The sequence below is a fragment of the Citrus clementina genome, unplaced genomic scaffold (assembly GCF_000493195.1).
Source record: "Citrus clementina cultivar Clemenules unplaced genomic scaffold, Citrus_clementina_v1.0 scaffold_8, whole genome shotgun sequence".
NCBI lineage: Eukaryota > Viridiplantae > Streptophyta > Magnoliopsida > Sapindales > Rutaceae > Citrus > Citrus x clementina.
Window position 1 is genome coordinate 20,303,522 of NW_006262022.1, and position 19,998 is coordinate 20,323,519.

Below are 19,998 nucleotides of genomic sequence, written 5' to 3' on the forward strand. Positions count from 1 at the left end.
ATATTTTTCAGGTAAAACGATTAATCAAATGTAATATGACATCTCAACTACTAATAGCATGTGCAATTCTAGTTTTCCAAGCTAATCTCTAATTAAGATGAACCAATATAATAATGCAATGACCTACGTAACCATAGTTAATTCTAACAAGTCAAAGATATCTTATATAATGCAGCAAACTGAGAGTCAGATAGCTATTGTTACTTCTAGGAAGTTGTCCAGAGTTTGACAGAAATTCACAAATTAATCAAGGAAAGCAACGCCATAAATTCCGTGTTTGTCTCTTGCATCAGATTCTTTTATCATATTGCCCTAGCTTACCCATCACATGTTACTAAGAGAATATGTATATTCACTAGTTCTCAGATATTTCCAACACACTCTAAATTCTTTACCTTTAGATGTACCATAAAAATGGTGAGTTGAACCTTGGTCGAAGGTCCAAACCAAACATCAGCCACAAAAGGTCCGGTAAAGACTGTTAAAAGGTCATTTTTAAATTATACTTTCAGCTCCATGTTTTCTCCTACTTCTTCAAGTTTCTCAAAATCTAGGGTTATCTCAAAACACAAGCACTCTGAACAGTAAAATGACAAACATCAAACAAGGATACAAGCAGCAAAAGAGAAAAAACCGAGAGGGAGAGGGTAGGGGGAGAGAGTTTATACACCTTCTTCGATTTCCTGAATTTAATCAATTTGCCAAAGATAGATAGTAATGGTCACCTAGCTACCCTTACAAATTGTACAAACTGCAGATTGAAATCCACCCAATATTAGGAGACAAAACTAGTCAATAACTCCCTCGCAACAACATCATATGACTTTCGTATTTACAAATATAATTGCAACACAACAGCTCATCACCAACTTCAAGCGAAATGCCACCATAAATGTAAAATTGTCCGATTAGCTTCACAGCCTTTTTGTCCTCCTCCTCCATGCAACTATCCACAATAAAATACATCAAGCATTTCAAATTTTCATAGCAAGTACCAAATTCTATGGCTAACTGATTCTGTCAAGTAGAGACCTCTGATTCCTTGAAACCTCTTAGTTACCAATTGCAATTAGGATATTTTGATGCAAAGAGACAAAATTTATTACAGTGAACTCTATTTACAAGGAATCTACCATTCACAACATTCAGATATCCATATCATAAAATCGTAACTGCTAGAATTACATAAATGTACTAGCTCCATAGTTTACAACCATTACAATCTCTAGTTGCCAGGTTTTACAAGATCAATTTGTTGGGTCACTGTATAATAAGAGTAAATTCAAATGCAACCAAGAACAAGGCATTTTGATGATTCAAAACAACATGAACATTATATTACAATGCTAATAAGCTTTAAAACTTCTATCATGGATTCAAAGTTTAAGCCGAGCCTGTGCAAAAATATAACCCAACACTCCCGCATTCTCCGAAACCAATCCAAAACACTGGAATGAAAATTTGACACGTTCCAGCATTTAGTCTTGTTTTCCAAATTCCATGTTTTATGTAACAGTATAAAGAATGATGAATCAAACAAAATTTAATATTCCTGTATGATCTTCGGACAAACTATTAGGCTCCAAAAAGGTTGGTGGGTTATCTTCATTTGCTCAGATCTTATAAATCCAACATTAGCCAACTCTACAGAGATTTGCAGTTAATTATGCTAACACGTCTACCAAAAATAGCATCTGATTCCTAAAAGGATTTACCACGAATAATTTCTCTAACACATTCAGGATTTTGGGATCAGTTTGTTATACTGAAACTGCAGTAGTAGCAGACATGTCGTTATTCCATAATGGACTTATTTGTGTACAATCATAAACAAAACCCAGAATCATTCTTTCTCCCGATTGAGCCTGATTCTCTAATGATTCAAATGATATTTCTGGAAACTTGTTTACTAATCAAATATTGACAGAAAACAAAACAAATAGGATAATTTCAAGAAGTATCTCATGACTCACTAAGATGCTAAAGATATGTAAACCAACATATTCGTCAATTGACCTCAGTAAACAAGAGTTTGATTCTGAAAACAACCAAACAGCATTTTAAAATGGTAAAACATTGTTCTCCGTGAGCACTTGCTTTTAGATGGGACTGAGATAATTAGCAAATCTACCTGTCAATAAGTCAAGGAAAAAAAATTAGTATCATAAATGCATTCCTCCGAGCAACAAAAGGAAAAATTAGCAACTAATATATCTCAGACAGATAATACAGAAGGTAAAGAAAATATTTGCCGTTTTCTTCCAGTAAAGAAAATATTTGCTGTTTTCTTCTAAACATTCTACTTTACATGATCTAATAAACAATTCTTTAACAGCTACTTTACAAACCTCCAAACTACATATATTAATTAATCGACACTTTAGCTCCAAAACTTCCAGGTAACTCAACTAATGTTCAATACAATTTCAACTAATTTGATGCTCATAAAAATGAATAATGTCAAAACAAGGTGAACAACTCTTTGAGTCCATAGTCATTTAACTTAATTTCTCATCGCCTGCTTGCAGCAGATCATGCACAGAGGCAAGAGCACTCTTGAGATCCTGAATGACAGAAATAATTCCACATGGCCCAAAGCACAAATAAACTAAAATATATACATAGATTAAAGAAGAAAGGGAAGACCAATATTAAGCACCACTAACAAACGAAATTGCCTCATACCACAAAAGTAAGGATATCCATTAGTTAACTGGTTTTTCTTTTGTAATCTGCATAACCATGTCAGGAGAAGAAAGTAGAACACCATTCAATCCCAGATGGCTCAAATTCATATAATCAAACCAGCCACCAGGAAAATTTTCTTCATTACACCAACTTTTCAACAGCCAATTAAATAAAAAATAACAGTGAGAAAACCCCCAGTCAGTCTTCAACTGCCTAGTGAAAAATTTAATTGCTCCGAAAATAATACTTCCTAGGGCCAAAAAGGGTTCTAGTCCTCACCATAAACATATTCACAGCAATCTACCACTTCCTCACAGACACCGAGGGTTTTTTAATGTAATTATATGATCTGTAATAATTATTTTTTCTCCACCATAACTTACAATATATTCCACAATCTAAAAAGAACTATACTGGAAGCAACAGATCACAATACTCTCAAAAAAAAAAAAGTACAAAGATGCTAGAATTTACATGGCTTAACAAGATTAATATAATGCTCAAACAGTCAATACCTTGATTTAGGCTCTGTTTAGTATTGCTATCTAGCAGCAGTATTTCTTAAGCTACAGCTGTAAAGTCTCCCTTAGTTGTTTGAAGAAATATCTATAAAACTCTTGCTATTTTTTGGTCAAAATATGAACTTTAAAAGTCATATTTACCAAAATACTATCAACTTTTATTTCAGATTTGTTTCACAGTTTAAGCCACTGCACCATAATACCAAATGAAGTCTTATCCTAGAACCCGGTAAACTACCAACAACTGAACCGCCCCCATTTCTTCCAAATGAAAATCTGAAAATTCTCTAGAACCCCAAGTAGCAGCGTTGGGCAAATGCCATTGGCCTCAAAATGGAAGCCACACCAGCAAGTGTCTATCCTATTACAAGCGCCATGTACAATATCATAACTACATGACATAGGAGAGGGAGAGATTAAACCTTGAATGGAAATGTTGGCATCAGTGGGCAGCCTGGAAACAAGACAAGCGGCAGAAATGGCGCTGTGGACAGGAACAAGAGTGCTCAATTCTCGCCGCACCAATCTAAACATCCCAAATTACGTCATATTTTATAGAAAAATAAACACCAGCATGGCAAGAGAGAGAACCGCTGAGAAAATTTTAAAGATAAAAAATATATATATATTTACCTGATTGGAGAAGGAGCGGGGGAAAATCGGGTCGGCCAACGGAGGCTGAAATTCGAAGGAACGAAACCATTTGAGACTGAGACTTGAGACGGCCTTCTAGGTGTTGCTGCTGATGCTCTTGTCGGTACTGATCTCAAGATTGTGCGTGCGAATGTAGATGAGGATCTTCCACTTATTGTAGCTGCTGCCATTTCTGATTCTGATCTCAATTCAACCCTAAAACCTCTGTAAAACCTCCCAACAATTTGATTGCGGATGACGCTGTGTGCACTGTTCATCTTTGGTTTAGTGGGCTCAGATTTTCATTTTAGCCCATTAGGTTTTGGGTCACATTTTGGTGGGCCCAACCCATTTTGGGAATACTTTGACCATTTTTACTAGTATCCCCAGATCCCATAGATTTGTAATTTTAGCATCATAAATTCATAATAGCACCCAAGCAAACAGCTATAACTAAGGGTGGGCATAAACCCACAACCCATGAGTTTACCCAAATTTAAATCAAATTAAATGGTTTGGATTGAGTAAATCATGAAAATTGATTAGATGTAGGTTTTATATAGAAAACTATTTCATTATGGGTTGGGTATGGTTTACCCATGAGTCATGGACAAAACCTCAACACTCAAAATTTTCAAATGAAATAAATGAAAACAAAATAAATTAACACAAATAAGTGAAAGGCCACCATTAAATTTTTTACGGCGTGATCAATTGTCAACAGTTAAAAAATAAAAATAACATGTAAAAATAAATTTAAATTAAATAAATATTGTTGTAAATAACATAAATTTTTATTCTTATTTACAAAAATAATTCCTCCCACATGGAAGGATCATCATAGAAAGAGCAGGAGACTCTACTAATGATCAATAATAACTCGGCTTGGACTGAGTCCGATATATTAGATGGCGGCTAATTTTTTGTCAATAATTGAATGTAATGCCCATATTAGGCCATGTACAAAACTTTGCTTACCATATAATGAAATTAGAACATAAAGCATACACACTATATAATATCATAATGTAAATAAAATTAAGCATATAAATAGACAACATAACGCAAAACTACCAAAACGATAAATAAAAATAAATATTGCATAATTAAATAAATAACAAGTGACAAAATTTATTATTAAATTGTTAATGTCATGTTTGTGAAAGTTTATTATTAAAGTGTATGTTCTTATTTATTGAGAAAAAATAATTTTTGTGATTAAACTTTATTTTGATTTTCTCGTATTCTTTAATTTAAGAATTAAGTTATTGTAAAATTTATAATTTTTATCCACTATATTTTTTTTTATATTTAATATCAATTTAATAATTAATAACAATTATTAATTATTATAATTTTGATATAATTAAATTTTATTAAAATAAAAATTATTTTGATAATAAAATTCAAACCAAACCCAATTTGGTTGGTTTGGATTAGGTTTAAAATATTTGGATTGGTTTAGATTGGATCCAATTTTTTATAATTTGGTTTTGGTTGACTTAAAATCCAACTCAAACCAACCCATGCCCACAGCCCACCCCTAGCTATAACTATTAAATCACGTAACAACATTTTCAATGCTCAAGTTGAACTGTTGAAGAGGCAAATTTACATTTATACAGCAAATTTCTCATTGTTAATAAACTTCATGATCGGGCACCTGGAGTATGATTTCAAGTTAATTTGGAACTACACATATATATTGTGTCAAAACTTAAAACTCTTCATCATCCACAGTTGATCTCGTAATGGGAATTGACCATCTGCCCAAATGAGCAGTGTAGTTTATGCATCGGATAACACCTCTTCCGGCGGGTCCATCAGGGAAGTCGATAACAGAGACACTACCTGCATCAAGGTGAAATGATCCCATCCATTCTTTGGTCAAATTAAGGCAGTGTCCCATCAATGCTATGTGTGCTGCAGGGTGACCTACTACCACCACAACTTTTTCTGGCTCCGCTTCATCAGCCTGTTCAGTCAACAGTGATTGCCACACTTTCCCAGACTGATTCCACAAGGTTGACAGGACTTCATCCTCAAATCCTTTCAGCCAACCAGGCTGAAAAGGTGCAACCCCTACGGTATCCTGGGAAAAGGCAGAGAAATGATCGGACAAACACAAGCAAATATTTCAATTAGCCTCACAAGGTAAGAAATGACACAATGCATGGATGCTTTGAGGACATCAAGCTCAACTATTAGGAGGAGAGAATACAATTCAGGTCATTTGTATTTTATGCCTTGTAAGTAATTAAGAGTGGAGATAACTTGGTATGCAAGGAAAACTTGTAATCAAATGAGAATAAACTTGGTTTTAGTTTCATCCTAATCTTTGGCCACCAAACAGTGTTCATAATGTAAAAGTATTATGGTATATCGATTTCAGATGTATTGCCTTCTTCGATTGCTGAAGAATGTCTTCTACATCAAGGTCATTCATTTTCTTCAACTCCACATAGCGTGGCACACAATCAGCACCCAAGCAATCTGCAGCTTCTTGCACCTACAAGGAAGGCTGCAAGTTAATTTGAGGAAGATATTTCAAGAAATGACACCCTCTGCAGCTGAATGGAGTCTGTGAAATAGAGAACTTAGAATCTGATCCCAGCCCAAAAAGATTTGAAGTAGCAGACACAAACACAAGTACAGAGAGAGACTATACACTATGAGCTTACTCTTGAGATGGCCTCGGCTGTCTGAACACAAGCATTCTTTGGACTGCTGACTACGGAGCTCACATTCAAGTCAAGAAGCAACTCTGCTGTTTTCTGGGCCTGTTCAAGCATCCATAGACTAATTAGATCATTAGACCGATTGACCTAACCATCGTAGACAAAAGAAACTGATGATATACCTGTATTATCCCAAGCATGTTCATTGGCTGCTCTGCAGAATAAGCAACACTAGCCTGTGTAATAATGAGGAGGATTTAATAAAAACAAAATGGCAACAAAGTAATATTGAAGACTGAATAAATTCAGAAGTTACCCCATGGATACCTAATTTTAAGATACATATTTAACAGCAAGTTAACATAATTTACAATAATGCTAAAAGTATGATTTTTTTTTTGGGGCTACAACCAGATGCAATGGTAAATGCACTCGATATCTCTATCCGCACAATTTGATGTTCCAATAGTGCTGACAAGATAGACCAACCATGTTTGGTGGCAACCCAACTTTCAATAAGCCCAAATAGAAATCAAAGAGAAATGTTAGTTGCAGGTGTTATTTGTCAATCCCAAGGCCAGTTACATCTAATTAAGTAACTGGATCAGTTTAACTGATCTACGGAAGATGAAATAGGACAAGTCATAAGCACAAATGAAGAACACAATTCAAGTCACTGTTTATTTATCTACCTCTGAATCACCCTGAGTAGTTCCATAACAGACAAGTATAATCCGTTTACTGGCTTTTCTGCCCCCAGAACTTCCAGCAGCAACAGGTGAATTTGGTGTCTGCAACATTATTTTAATACTGTTTAAGGAACAGCATAACCTGTTTCACAACCTACGTAATGGAGAAAAACAGTACATTTAACTAATACACATATGGAAAAAAATTTCATAATTGAAACAGAAAACAGAACCCTCAATCTTCACCAAATAGACTTGGAATTATAAGTGAACCCAGCTTTAAGGTAGAAAAAAGCCAGTGACATTGTACTTCAAGTATCTCTTTAGGGACATCATTAAATTTAACAAATAGGCAAAGCAGCCTTTACTTCCAATACTACAGGTCAATCTTCCAATTTTTGTTATGACCAAAAAACATTCTAGAAAAGATTCAGTGATTAATTTATTTCTTTTATAAGGGTCAGGGATTAGACTCCGTTCGGCAAACATGAGGATATACCTGATTTAGACGATTGAGACAAATGTGTGGGGACCCTCCATCAGCTGATGGAGTGAAATCCAACACACTCACACCACAATTGCTCTGAAGTAAGATCCTGAAAAACCCAGTTCCTAGTCCTGATTGTTGGAAAGAAAAGGCAAGCGTGCGATCAAAACTCCACTCAGAATGAATAATTTCATATTTGAAACATTAAATGGCAATAAAGAGGAGATAATACCGATCGCCGTGGCAACAAGAGCCTGATTAACAGCATTATGAGCAACCACAAGAACCGACTTGCTTTCATGGGCTAGGATTTTAGTCCAGCAGTTTCTGGCTCTTGCCCACAACTCTCTAACTGGATAGTGACCATCAATGCTGAAATTTGCGGGATTTACCTGCCATTGACGATAAGCTGGACCAAATTTTGTTTTTCCCTCGTGCTTCAGAAGACCCTTGAAAACCCATCAATATGGCAATACCAGACCCGGTTACTAACTATATTGTGCCGGATGCATGTACAATATTGCAAGATTACAATGCCAAAATTTACCTGGAAAGAATAAAGGTCAATTTCTCGCAAGTCATAGTCGGTCAAAATCTCCTCCTTTCGATTGCCCCATATGATTTCTGCCGTTCTCTTTGATCGAATCAAGGGGCTGAGTGGTAAAAATACACCTCAATGAAGTAAAATATATGTACATGTTGCAAAATTATATATGACTCTTAACAGACAATTCCACTCATCAAAAGCTCTTTCAAACTTAGAAGTGCTTCTACATAAAGTGCTTGTTCCAGAAAACAAACCTAGAGAAGCAAACATCAAAGGACTCATCGAAGAGCATCTGCCTCGAGGTCTCAGCCTGAGCCTCGCCTTTCTTCGTCAAAACGGAGAAATCAGAGCTCCCCTGGATTCTTCCCTCCGCATTCCACGTGCTCTGCCCGTGCCTCACCAGCACCACTCTCTTCGCCGCCCGAATCTGCGGGAACGGCGGCGAAACGTAGAGTTCCGAGCTCAACTCTCCGGCATCAGCCGTTGATTTCGACGACTCCTCGACTTCCTGGACGGCCGATGATGATGATGATGATCGGACGGTGAAGCTGAAGTAGGGCCTGTGATGAAGAAGATGGCTGTGGTTCAGCAGTGATGGCGTAACGGGAAATGACAACATTTTGATTTTTGATTTTTATTTTTTTACCCTTTTTTTTTTGTGTTTTTAATGATGTGTTTTGCTTATTGTTTTGTGTTGCGATTGTCTCTGTTTCGCGCTAATTTTGTTGATTTGATTTTGTTTTTCTTTTATGTGGCTCAGTTTTAACGTTGTTGTCGTTGTCACTAGTCAGTAGATTGTAGAGCTACCAAATGGCTGACACGTGACAATAACATTCCTATTTGATGCTTCTTCTTTTGATTTTTTTTTTTTATATCATTGAAAAAAATCTAAGTCAATGTGATTGTGGCAAAGCAAAATAGGTTAGGAAATATACCCTTTCTTTCGTTAAAACGGCCAAAATAATTAATAATACACTATCACAAGAATGAAAATATATGATCTGAATATATTTAAAACTCAATGAAAAGGAATTATTAAAAAAATTACATCTAAATGGAGGTGAACTCTCACTCAATAAAATAAAATATAATAAAATGTAAAAGATTTTTGTCATGTAAAAGAGTCCTTTCCCCAATTAAGAAATCTACCTTTACTAATAATAATCTTTAATGTTTATAACTATAGGAACTCGAATCCACCACATCAAATTCTATTGAAATATTGAGTCATCATAAAACTATGGCCTAAGTACATATTTTTTGTAATATTTTTCAATTGAAACTAAAAAAGAAAAACATTTTATTCCTTTAGATACATGAATTATTAAGTTAATTTGTTATGATTGATTTCTTTCTAGTCAAAAGAGTATTTCATCATTTACTACCAAACGAGCAAGCGAAGGACCGACACGTGGCAATAAGATTGAAGTTTGATGCCAGTGTTTAAAATTTTAAACAACGGTCATTTTGGCCCAACATCTTTCTTGGCTTTGCTGCTATGCTGGGATGATTGGGCTCCGAAACGACGAAGTTTTGATTCAAACAAAGTGGGCTAGATTCAGAATCCAGCCCATTGAATATCGATTTAGGAAATCATAAGAGCACGCGTGTAGAGGAATAAAAGAAGCATAGATAAGAAAAACTTCATAAACCAAACAATAAAAAGAAGTACATGTACTCACACCATCTCCATATTATCAAAACAATTCTTGTTTGCAATAACTATAATTACAAATTAATTGCTAATTTCTTTAACTTGATCTCCTTTCCCACTAATTTCGCATTTGTATAACAAAATTGTAAATCATTTTATTGATTATAGTTGAAAATTTATAAGAGAAAAAATGGAGTTAATTATCGTCCGTGAGATTTTACCTTGTTACAATTAAATGATTGTAGTTTGAAAATTAACTATCAACCTTGAAATCTCATTTAATTGAAATTCTGTTATCTGGATATTCCCATCACTGTCATCTATAAGATTGTTCAACGAAATTTGATGATACATACATTTAGTTTTGATATATAACCATAAAATACTCTTTATCATTTTTAAGTTTCGAGCTACTACACAAATCATATGAGAAAAGAGTTCGATGGGAATTAAAAAAAAAAATATTCTTTATAAATATCTTATTTATGTTTGTGCTGATTTTTTAGTTATGTTTAACCGGCCCTTAAACTGTGGTAATCAAAGTTTCTCCTCCTAATGTCCACAAATTATTAGTATGATTCAAAACTTAAAAAAAATTAAAAATTTCAAACTTAACAGGATAGTTGTTAAGTTACATAATTACGTAACATACATCGTCCTAATAGCTACTGCTAGTAACACACATTTTTGTTTTTTTATATATTATTATATTATTAATAACAACTATTGTATTGATAAATGTTATATTATTATGTAACTTAACAAACGTTCCAAAAATCTCTCAGCCTCCTCTCCAATGATGCATGGTGTCAAGTCATGTCATATGGATTTAAAGTTTTTAGATAAACCTCGATACGCCGATAGATTACGATGTAATAGTTCAAGCCCCCACAAAAGCATTTGTGGGGGCTAACGTGCTTATTTGTTTAATATTTCAAAAATTTCCTCTCCCTCGTGCAATACGAGTGGAGTATGGACATCCCTCTTCTGTAAGGGATTATTTGTCTGGGCATGTACTTCACAGAATTCAATGTAATAATATAAGTCCCAATCATGTATTTTTTATTGTAAATATCAGTGTAAGATATCTGCTATAATAGCAGTTATAAATATTTATATAATACAGTAATATGATGATTAATCAGTATTAAAAAAAAAAAAAGATTACGATGTAATAGTCCAAATCTTAAAAAAGATAAAAAGTTCTAAAGCTCAACAAGCATCCTTTCTCCTCTCTCCAGTGATGCACGTTGATTGGGGATCAGCAAATCGCACCCCATATCGACCCCCATGCCTAGGAATTTGTGCCACCACCCATCCAAACATGCGATTAAGTGATGATGATCTTTATGCTTGCGACAACCAAACCGAGCCAAACCAATCGGCACATCAAATCAAATTAATCCAACAAAATCAAACGCCCTGTGCCATAACATTATGAGCTTTCATTTTTATTAGTTCATTCAGATTTAGATTTTTTTGGTAGGGCCAAATTTTTACAATTACGTTAAAACCCACTTGGCCTTTCTGTCTCTTCAGCCTCGCACAAAAGGCAAAAAAAACGGCTAGTTTAGAGTAGTAGGACATGTGCAGAGATGTGCATTCCTTCCTCGTAGTCATATTTTTCTTTGCATGACAGTGCAGTGCAGTGCAGCACAACTGGCATATGCAATCTTTTGATCTTGATGGTGAGTGCCAAAAATTAGCCGTTGCTTTCGCCTTCTCTTCAAACCCAGCTAAGCAATTTTATTATTATTATTATTATTCAAAGAAAAAGTGGTTCAATTGATGTTGCTTTTGGACTGTGGAGTGAGACCCCCCATCATGACATTTGTCGGTTGTAATGTTCTCGGCTTCATGCCCAACTGTTCATCTAAGCCAAAATTGGAGTGTGTCCGTATGTAATTGTCTTTAGCATAAATAAAAATTTCGAAGTATTTTTATTTTAAATGATCGTGTTTTCCAAATTAGTGACAAATTGTACGTAGAATTCTTTATTATTTGTCATATTAACTTTCTCTCGGTTTCGAATTTTCTTTTTTAATAAGCAGGAAAGTATGCCTTTCGTCAAAGGATCGATAATGATCTAAAAACATAATGTCACATGGGCTTAAATACAAGGCTACATCAGGTTTAGTGTAATACATAAGATCATACTTAAAATCCAATACGAAGTTAGGGCAATGCCTAATAATAATAACACACAACTACAAACACTACAAAATTCTAAGAGCTGAAAAAAGAATAAATGATTTTACAAATTAAGATCTAATGAAGCACTCGAGGAAGCCACTTTAGCTACTGCAGAAATTGCAACAAAAACCACCCTTATTAGTTCACCAGAAAGTGTCTCAATGTCAATGAACCCTGGCCCCAAACCCTCATAACCTTGTTCAAAGTCATTGGAACCTCGACGCAGTACTACTAAAGTCGTCAACAGCTTTAATCCAAGCATACCCTTTTGATCCAAACACTAACACGATCCTGATTTGGACACCAGAACAAAAAACATCCTTAAAAAAAGAAAAACAAAAGCATTAATTAATTAGATCACATTGGGGATTATTGTGCCAAGGAAAGTTGGTCTTTAAGTATTAACGTATATATTATTTATAACGTATTTTTGAAAAGAGCCACTTCGGCCTTGGTCGAAGTGGTGGGCTGCTGCCCTCACAAGCATTGTGAGGGCAGTGGTTCTAGCCCCCACAAAAGCATTGTGGGGGCTAAATGTTCTTTATACTTCCAAAAAAATCATTCTCCCTTGCGAAATGCGAGTAGAATATGGACATCCCTCTCCTGTGAGGGATTATTTGTTTGGGCATGTACTTCATAGAATTCAATGTCATAATATAAGTCTTAATTATGTATATCTGATTGTAAATATCAGTATAATATCTCTGCTATAATAGCAGTTGTTGTAAATATCTGTGTAATATAGTAATCTGATGATTAATCAGTATTAAAAAAAAAAAAAACGTATTTTTGAAAAGTTTGCACACACACATGGAGGAGCAGTGGGGCAGAGACAGATGCACGTTTAAGAGATACATATTTTTATAAAAAATTGTACTATATTGATATAATAAAAGCTCTACGGTCATCAAATAATAAGTACAACTTTAATAAAAGCAAAAAGGTTTTAGAAAAAGGGAGGGGAAAAAGATAATGATTATCACACTGAAACATTTTTGATTTCCAAGTACTTCCGGATTGTAGTAAAGGCCGGCAAATTAAATTCGCTTTCAAGTGGAGTATTAAAAACACTAGCAGAATAATGATCACATGGAGTCACTCACCCCTTCTATTTAGGAAAGTGACATTTTTTTTTTAATTTTTTTTTTACACATGACTCCAAAATAGGACTAATTTGGTTCCACCAAAGGCCGCAAAATTCAACATGGGACATCACAAATTCACAATCTCACATGGTTTCTCTCATCTTACCCTACCATTTTCTGCCTTTTTTTTTTTTTTTTTTCTTTTTTCACTTCTTGTTTCTTAAAATTGGATGGGTGCAGCCGCGCTAGAGCTACAGGAAGCAAGCACTTCCTCGGTTCCCCTTTTACATGGAAAGCCTTGGCGGCATATGATAATTGATAAGATAAATTGAAATTTTATATGGATGCTCCTGATAACAAAGACAAAACATGTGGGTTTTCTTCTGATAGGCGACTGTCAATTGAATCTACTTTTCTCCCTTTTTTCCAAATTGTTGCTGTACATATTTGAATCTTCACATTTCACAACTACTTACAAAACAACATAGTTTTTTTTTTTTATCCGTAATAATTTAAGATTACTTATAATTAAAAAATTCGAGTCTTTCATAAAAACTTGAACGTAGGCACGAGAGCCTAAATAAGGATAAAATTATAATTTAAAATTATTTACTCTCAATCTAAGACTATGTAAACACATAAATTGTATTCTGATTTTAATTATATACTCTCATTCCAGTGTAAGTAAATAATTTACTCTCACTCCCACTCAACGCTCCTAATCTCAGGATTTTCACTTCTCAGGATTGTCACTCTAATTTAAAATGTAAACGATACTTTATTTCCTTTAACTTATTAATGCTTTCCAACAAAATAAAAATAAAAACCCAAAATATTTGTTGAGAAATTAAGCACGAGAGCTCAACATGTAACATTTAATTACAATGGTTGCACTGCTAAAAACGTGTAAGATACTTGATGCGAGAATTTAATGCCATTTGGTGAAATGGGGTAGCAATTAGCTGTCTATCTTTTCAAGTCTCCATTTGATCACATGGCTCCTCAAAGTTGAGTTTTATGAGCTGCACAAATGTTAACTTTTTCTCATGAAATAATTGCAATTTTAATTAAGACATTAATTTCCTTGATTAAGTTGATACAAATAGTTGGGTCACTTTGGTGCAACTCCCCTATTGATCAATGATTTAATTTTACTATGTTAGTTTGCCTGTACCAATCTGATCAGCTGTGAATTTATGGGGCACCTAAAATTGCAGCGAAGGTGATATCATTTTTATTGTGTTATTTATAGCATGCAATATCAATTTCTTCCCCTTCTTGTTCCATACTATGGTTTAATATATTGAATTATTATTTTTTTTCAACAACATAGATACTAAAATTAAGCAAATACTTACTAACTTCTACGAAAAAGAATAATTTCATTTCAATAATTGATACAATGATAAAAAATTTCAAACGAATTTTTTTTCATAATTTCAAAATCAAAGGGGGTCCATTTGTATTTTAATATGATATCGAATGAGGCCATTGGAATTTAATAATGTTCGAATGAAAGCCGAAATAACCAACAAAGTGTTGGCTCCACTGGCAATGGAGTCCCCTTAAGTGGTTTGACTGGGTTTGCTCCCCAGTTCGAGTCGCAGGGAAGTCGCCTTTGTTGGGAGAACCTGTGCCTCTCGGTTCGAGCGGGGACTTTTAGTCTGGGTTGTGGTACGGGCTTAAAGGTGCTTCTCACAGTTGGGACCCTTCCCATAATACCTCATGGTCAAAAGAAAAAAAAAATGAAAGCCGAAATAAAATCATAGTAGTTGAAATATAAAAAAAAAATATGCGAATATTATAAGCTTATCCAAATTTCATTATTAAGCAAATTTTTAGATGATTAGCATGTATCAAAATTATAATCATATCTTAAGATGAATCAACCGTTCCTTCACGAAGAAACTAAACAGAGTGGTTCGTGAATATTTTATTTTTCGGGTCAAATAATTCATGTCATTTTCAAGAGATATACAAAGTCACCTTTTCACATTTCCTTTTTTATTGCCAAAACCTTAGCCTCGGAGCAAGGCTTAATTAATTAATCCATTTCTCATTGGCCCATGGAAATGCAATCAATCTTCAATTTCGTTCAGTATCAAATTCTTTTGACTTGCTTCACTTTTCTCACAGAAAGCTAGGTGCAAAAATTTCACTGGCCACATTTTTTTTATTGTAAATTGTAAAGTTCACGTAATCTGATCACTCCTATAAAGCGTATTGATTATTGAATTTTCTTTTTCCTTAAATCTTTTTGAGCTGAAGTATACTAAAAGTTAAGTAACTAAAATTGATCAGAAGCTGTATTTCAATTCAAAAATTTTACACACCTAAAAGAAAATGAACATGCTCATACTCTTTTAAGTTCTTCACAGCAGCTGCTACAAGTCTTCAACAATGTATAAGCGTGTGAGATTCATATTTTACGAAGTAAATACATAACCGATCACACGTGACTTCAAAAGTTAAAAAAATAAATAAAGTCTTTACCAAATATGATTTGACATTTTATTATAGTAGACAATATATTATAAAAATACTACCCCAAATGTTTTGATATCTTAAAGTTTTAAAATTTAATATGTTATCTCATGAAATAAAATTATGAATAAAATTTTGTAAAATATTTTCTAGTAATTCATTAGTTCCATGGTTATTATAAGAGGTTTCTTTTATTAGTTCCTTGTCCCAAACAGAAAAAAAAGGTGTCAACAATTATAAATAAAAAAGAAGTTTTATTATTAAGACATTTGAAAATACAATGAATTAAATAAAATCAACCATGTTATGAGTTAAACTAAGTTTGTACGGGACACTAATTAACTGTCAAGATTTATCTAAAGTAAATCTCAACCCATATTTCATTGGCACACCCATGCACCCAATAACCTTGAGCGCATGGGTTTGAGCCCCAACGCTAGCACAATGTTGAGAGTTGGGACTTGACTCTCTTATATGATAGGATTTATTTGTCTCTTCATATTGAAGTATAATTAATCTCCCTTTAATATTAATTGGGAGGGTAGATATAACTTTAATTTTAAGTGAGCGTTGACATTTGAGCTGTACTGTAATAAGATTATTTAGAAGAGTCCTGACTGATCTCTGATTGTAAATATTAATAGAATTCTAATTGTAATATATCAGTGTATTAAAAAATTCAAAAATATAAAATTTAATACACTATTTAAAAATTATTATTATTAAAATTATTACAGCATCCCATGATTTCGGAAAACAAGAAATAGAAAAATTGAAAAACACAAAAACGCGGATTTAGGCTCCTTCATCAGTCATCAGTCATCAGTCATCAGTCATCACCACCACATTCTCTCTCTCTCTCTCTCTCTCTCTCTCACTGCACTTTCACTCACTTGAAAGCACTTCCATTTCTTCTAAACCCTAGCCCTAGGGACTAAAACCCACTTAAGATCTGCAATTTTAAGTCTTCCATTCTCAAGCTTTTTAACTTATAAACACGACTATGACAACCCTCTAGCTGAGTAGAAAACTCCCTCATTTTTTGCAAATGTCAAGTTCCGACCCAAAAACCAGACCCAAACCCGGCCCCTGGCCACCGGCACCCGATGCTACTCCGGTTCCGCCCTCATCGTGGGCTAAACGAACTGGGTTCCGGCCCAAATTCTCCGGGGAGACTAATGCCAGTGACTCGGGTCAAATTAGCTTGCCACCTAAGCCTAGGGAACCTGTAAACCAGCCGGATCTTGAAGCGGGTCGGGCACGGGCAACTCCTCCTCCTGCACCAGTGCCAGCACCGGCGTCGTCGCAGGCTTTGGCTAATGGCGACGGTGAGAAGGTGCCAGCGCTGGTTGCGCCGACGAATAAGGATCAGACGGTGAAGAGGCGGAGGGATTCGGATAAGGGATTGAGTATGAATGGGAATGGGCATGGAAATGGAAATGGGTCGGGTCCGGCGGGACCAACCGAGACGAATCAGCATCCGCAGCCGCAGCCGAGGAGGGCGCCGAGGAATGAGGAAATGGTGGTGGTTGATGGAATGGACGATGATGGGTTTACGAGTCGGCACTCGCATATGAAGTATCAGCTTAGAGATACGCCTGGTCTCGGTGAGAGCTTTTACGATTATAATTATAATTTTATGTTTTTTATCATATTTCGAATTGATGGTGTTTTTTTAGTGATTATGTTACTAATTCTTGGTGGGTTTTGTTTGTATGACGGGAAGAGTTTCTTGAGTTTAACGGCCAATTGAATTAGGTTATGTTACGTTTATGTGATTTAATTGTTCAATGGTGATGGTTAGGTATTGTGAATTTTATTTTATTGATTTTAATAATGACTTGAAATGGGTTTTGTATTTTCGAATGAATGTGTCAGTTCCCATTGGTCTATACGGTATTCAGCACTATCTTTCAATGTTGGGTTCATTGATTCTCATTCCACTCGTCATAGTTCCTGCCATGGGTGGCTCTCATGTGAGTGGCTTCTTACTATTCCCAATTCATAAGTCTTATATATCTTAGCTGTGGCTATTTTACTGATTGAATTTAATGTGTGTAGGAGGATACTTCAAACGTGGTGTCAACAGTGCTTTTTGTATCAGGAGTGACTACATTGCTGCATACATTTTTTGGGTCAAGATTGCCCCTTGTACAAGGTTCATCGTTTGTTTTCCTTGCTCCAGCATTGGCCATAATCAACTCCCCAGAGTTTCAGGGTCTGAATGGAAACGTATGCATCTCTGGTTTTGTGTTTTTAGTCACTCCTTTTATACAGACATACACATAATGCAACCTTCCGATAAGATAGTATGATTCCCTTATTGTAAAATTACTAATACATATTTATATATTTGTTTATTAACTTGCACACCCATTGAAGCCCAAAATCAAGACCTGAGTCTTAGGAAGGCCATTTCTTACCAGAGGAGCTAGAACTTAGGCTTCAAATTCTCATATATTTTATTTCATCTTAAAAAGCTTATTTTATTAATTTGCTATACGGTGTAATCCTACATGTAACTGCATGACCTCATTGAGCTCAAACATAAGATTCAAGGTGCTTAATTGACTTCTGCATATTATATACAGGACTGATTCATCAGTTGCATATCTGATTCATCATTTGCATATCTGACCTAATATTTTCCAATCAAATACCAGCTCTTGTATTTGCAATTTTCTGTAGTCTCATTGCAAGTCTAATTTGCCACACTTAAGGTACATCTCCTCTATATGTGGAGCCATGGAGCAATTAGATTTGCTGAAAACATTCTGAAGATCATTGGGCTACAATTGGGGGAAAGGAAGGATATTTGTTAATTGGTGTGAATTATAAGCAATTTAGATCTTGAAATTGTGCTAGTTGCTTGTTCGAGTTTCCTCAGATGCGAATATAATTATAATTAAAATAATTCTTGAGCAAGTTCAAGTATAATAAAAGTTACTGACGATAGTACCGTATTGCTTTATAGAAGAGGATTTTCCTCCTTTTTTTGCCCTGTTCAGTTTGTTTCTCATTTACTATGAATGTTACAACAATTAGGCTTTAGCCAAGCTTTGTCCTTTCTATCAAATTGTTTTAAGAGTTGTGTTAAATCACTTAACATCGCAGAATTTCAAGCATATTATGAAGGAGTTACAAGGAGCTATTATCATAGGCTCAGTTTTTCAAGCTTTTCTTGGATATAGTGGACTGATGTCATTGCTTTTGAGGTATGCTTTTAGCATTTCTCATTTAAATTTTTTATTAATTTCTTCTCCTGCTTTCTCAGTTGTTAAATAAGATGAATTTAATTGATTCTTGTTGGTTATCAATGAGGATTTGATAATTATAATTTTATAATATATGTCTCATTTAGAATGCTATTGCATGAGATTCAGTGATGATGACAAGAACCATTTTTAAGATATTTGAAAATTGAAATTATTTTATGTCTACTGGTCGCAGGCCAGTAGCTGTAGCTATTCCTTTAAGGGTATGGGTGGAATGCTGTTGGAAATCTTTAAAGAAATGCTTCTTTATGTTCCCATATACCCATCACAATTTATAGATATACTTGACATTGGTTCATTTAGGGTCATTTTATTCAACTGCTGTTTCCAAACATGAGGGAGATGAGATGGGATATGAGATTATTTTGGTATGAGTCATTGATGCTATGTTATTGTATGTGTTACTCATGTACTGAAAGGGAGAATGGAGAAAGTACTAGTGTGGAGGAGAAAATGGTATTTGACTCTAGAATAAATTATATTTGAGTACTCTTGTGTATCTCACGGTTTCTTCCTTTTGTTTCATTAAAGTATGTGGCAGTGAACATTAATAGTGTGGTGGTATCAAGGGGACAACCTTGCTGGTTTCCCCTCTTGCAGTGGACCTTGGAAGTTATTTATTTAATTTGTGCTTGTCCAAGGGGCTGGATTGGCTGGGGCGTGTTAGGAAAAAACCCAAAGGATTGGACATTTTCGGTGGACTTATTCCTTACGTACTCAGCTGATATAATACATGTTTGTACAAGAACATTCTTGTACCAGCTTCATCAAAATTTGGGGAATCTTCTGGGTCTTGTTATATCAATTGGCTCATTGTCCCTAGTGTTAGGTGATGACAGTTAAATATAAACAGAACAGGGGTTAAAAAGACAATTTACGTGTTAAACATCTCTGAACTCTAATAATGTAAATCCACCAATTGGCTTTTTAAAATTTCTTGGATTACTTAGTGTCCTTTATTTGGGAAAAAAAATTGCAAGTACTTAAAAAAACAAGTTTATCATTTTATATTAAAATAAGAACTTTTTGGGGAAAAGTTTTCTTTTAGGGTAATACTGTCTTTT

General features: G+C 34.6%; 3 protein-coding genes across 6 annotated transcripts in view; 1 reads left to right on the top strand and 2 right to left on the bottom strand.

Moving 5' to 3' along the window:
* Window positions 1–656: 656 nt before the first annotated feature.
* On the bottom strand, window positions 657–4,110 carry LOC18034866. 2 transcript variants are annotated; one of them, XM_006424260.2, is made up of 3 exons: window positions 3,843–4,110; window positions 3,632–3,735; window positions 657–946 (listed from the first exon to the last, which is right to left on the bottom strand). In XM_006424260.2, exons 1-3 carry the CDS (start codon window positions 4,031–4,033, stop codon window positions 915–917), a joined length of 327 nt encoding a protein of 108 aa, XP_006424323.2. In that variant the 5' UTR covers window positions 4,034–4,110; the 3' UTR covers window positions 657–914. The 2 variants fall into 2 exon arrangements, with proteins under 2 accessions (XP_006424323.2, XP_006424322.2); XM_006424259.2 differs by lacking the exon at window positions 657–946 and adding an exon at window positions 1,187–2,131 and having other exon boundaries at window positions 3,843–4,109.
* A 1,393-nt stretch (window positions 4,111–5,503) lies between these two features.
* Window positions 5,504–8,962, bottom strand: LOC18035558 (probable 2-carboxy-D-arabinitol-1-phosphatase). Its single transcript, XM_006424261.2, has 9 exons — window positions 8,498–8,962; window positions 8,244–8,349; window positions 7,929–8,145; window positions 7,709–7,827; window positions 7,213–7,311; window positions 6,703–6,756; window positions 6,524–6,622; window positions 6,244–6,351; window positions 5,504–5,934 (listed from the first exon to the last, which is right to left on the bottom strand). The coding sequence occupies exons 1-9, from the start codon at window positions 8,860–8,862 to the stop codon at window positions 5,560–5,562; spliced, it is 1,542 nt and encodes a 513-aa protein (XP_006424324.1). The 5' UTR covers window positions 8,863–8,962; the 3' UTR covers window positions 5,504–5,559.
* Window positions 8,963–16,479: 7,517 nt separating this feature from the next.
* LOC18035678 (nucleobase-ascorbate transporter 12) overlaps window positions 16,480–19,998 on the top strand; it is an 8,911-nt gene continuing 5,392 nt past the window's right edge. For all 3 annotated transcript variants that reach the window (XM_006424268.2, XM_024179282.1, XM_024179281.1), the window contains exons 1-4: window positions 16,480–17,266; window positions 17,538–17,635; window positions 17,721–17,891; window positions 18,774–18,874. In XM_006424268.2, the coding sequence (XP_006424331.2) occupies window positions 16,708–17,266; window positions 17,538–17,635; window positions 17,721–17,891; window positions 18,774–18,874 (929 nt within the window). In that variant the 5' untranslated portion in view covers window positions 16,480–16,707. The remainder of the gene's footprint in view (window positions 17,267–17,537; window positions 17,636–17,720; window positions 17,892–18,773; window positions 18,875–19,998) is intronic.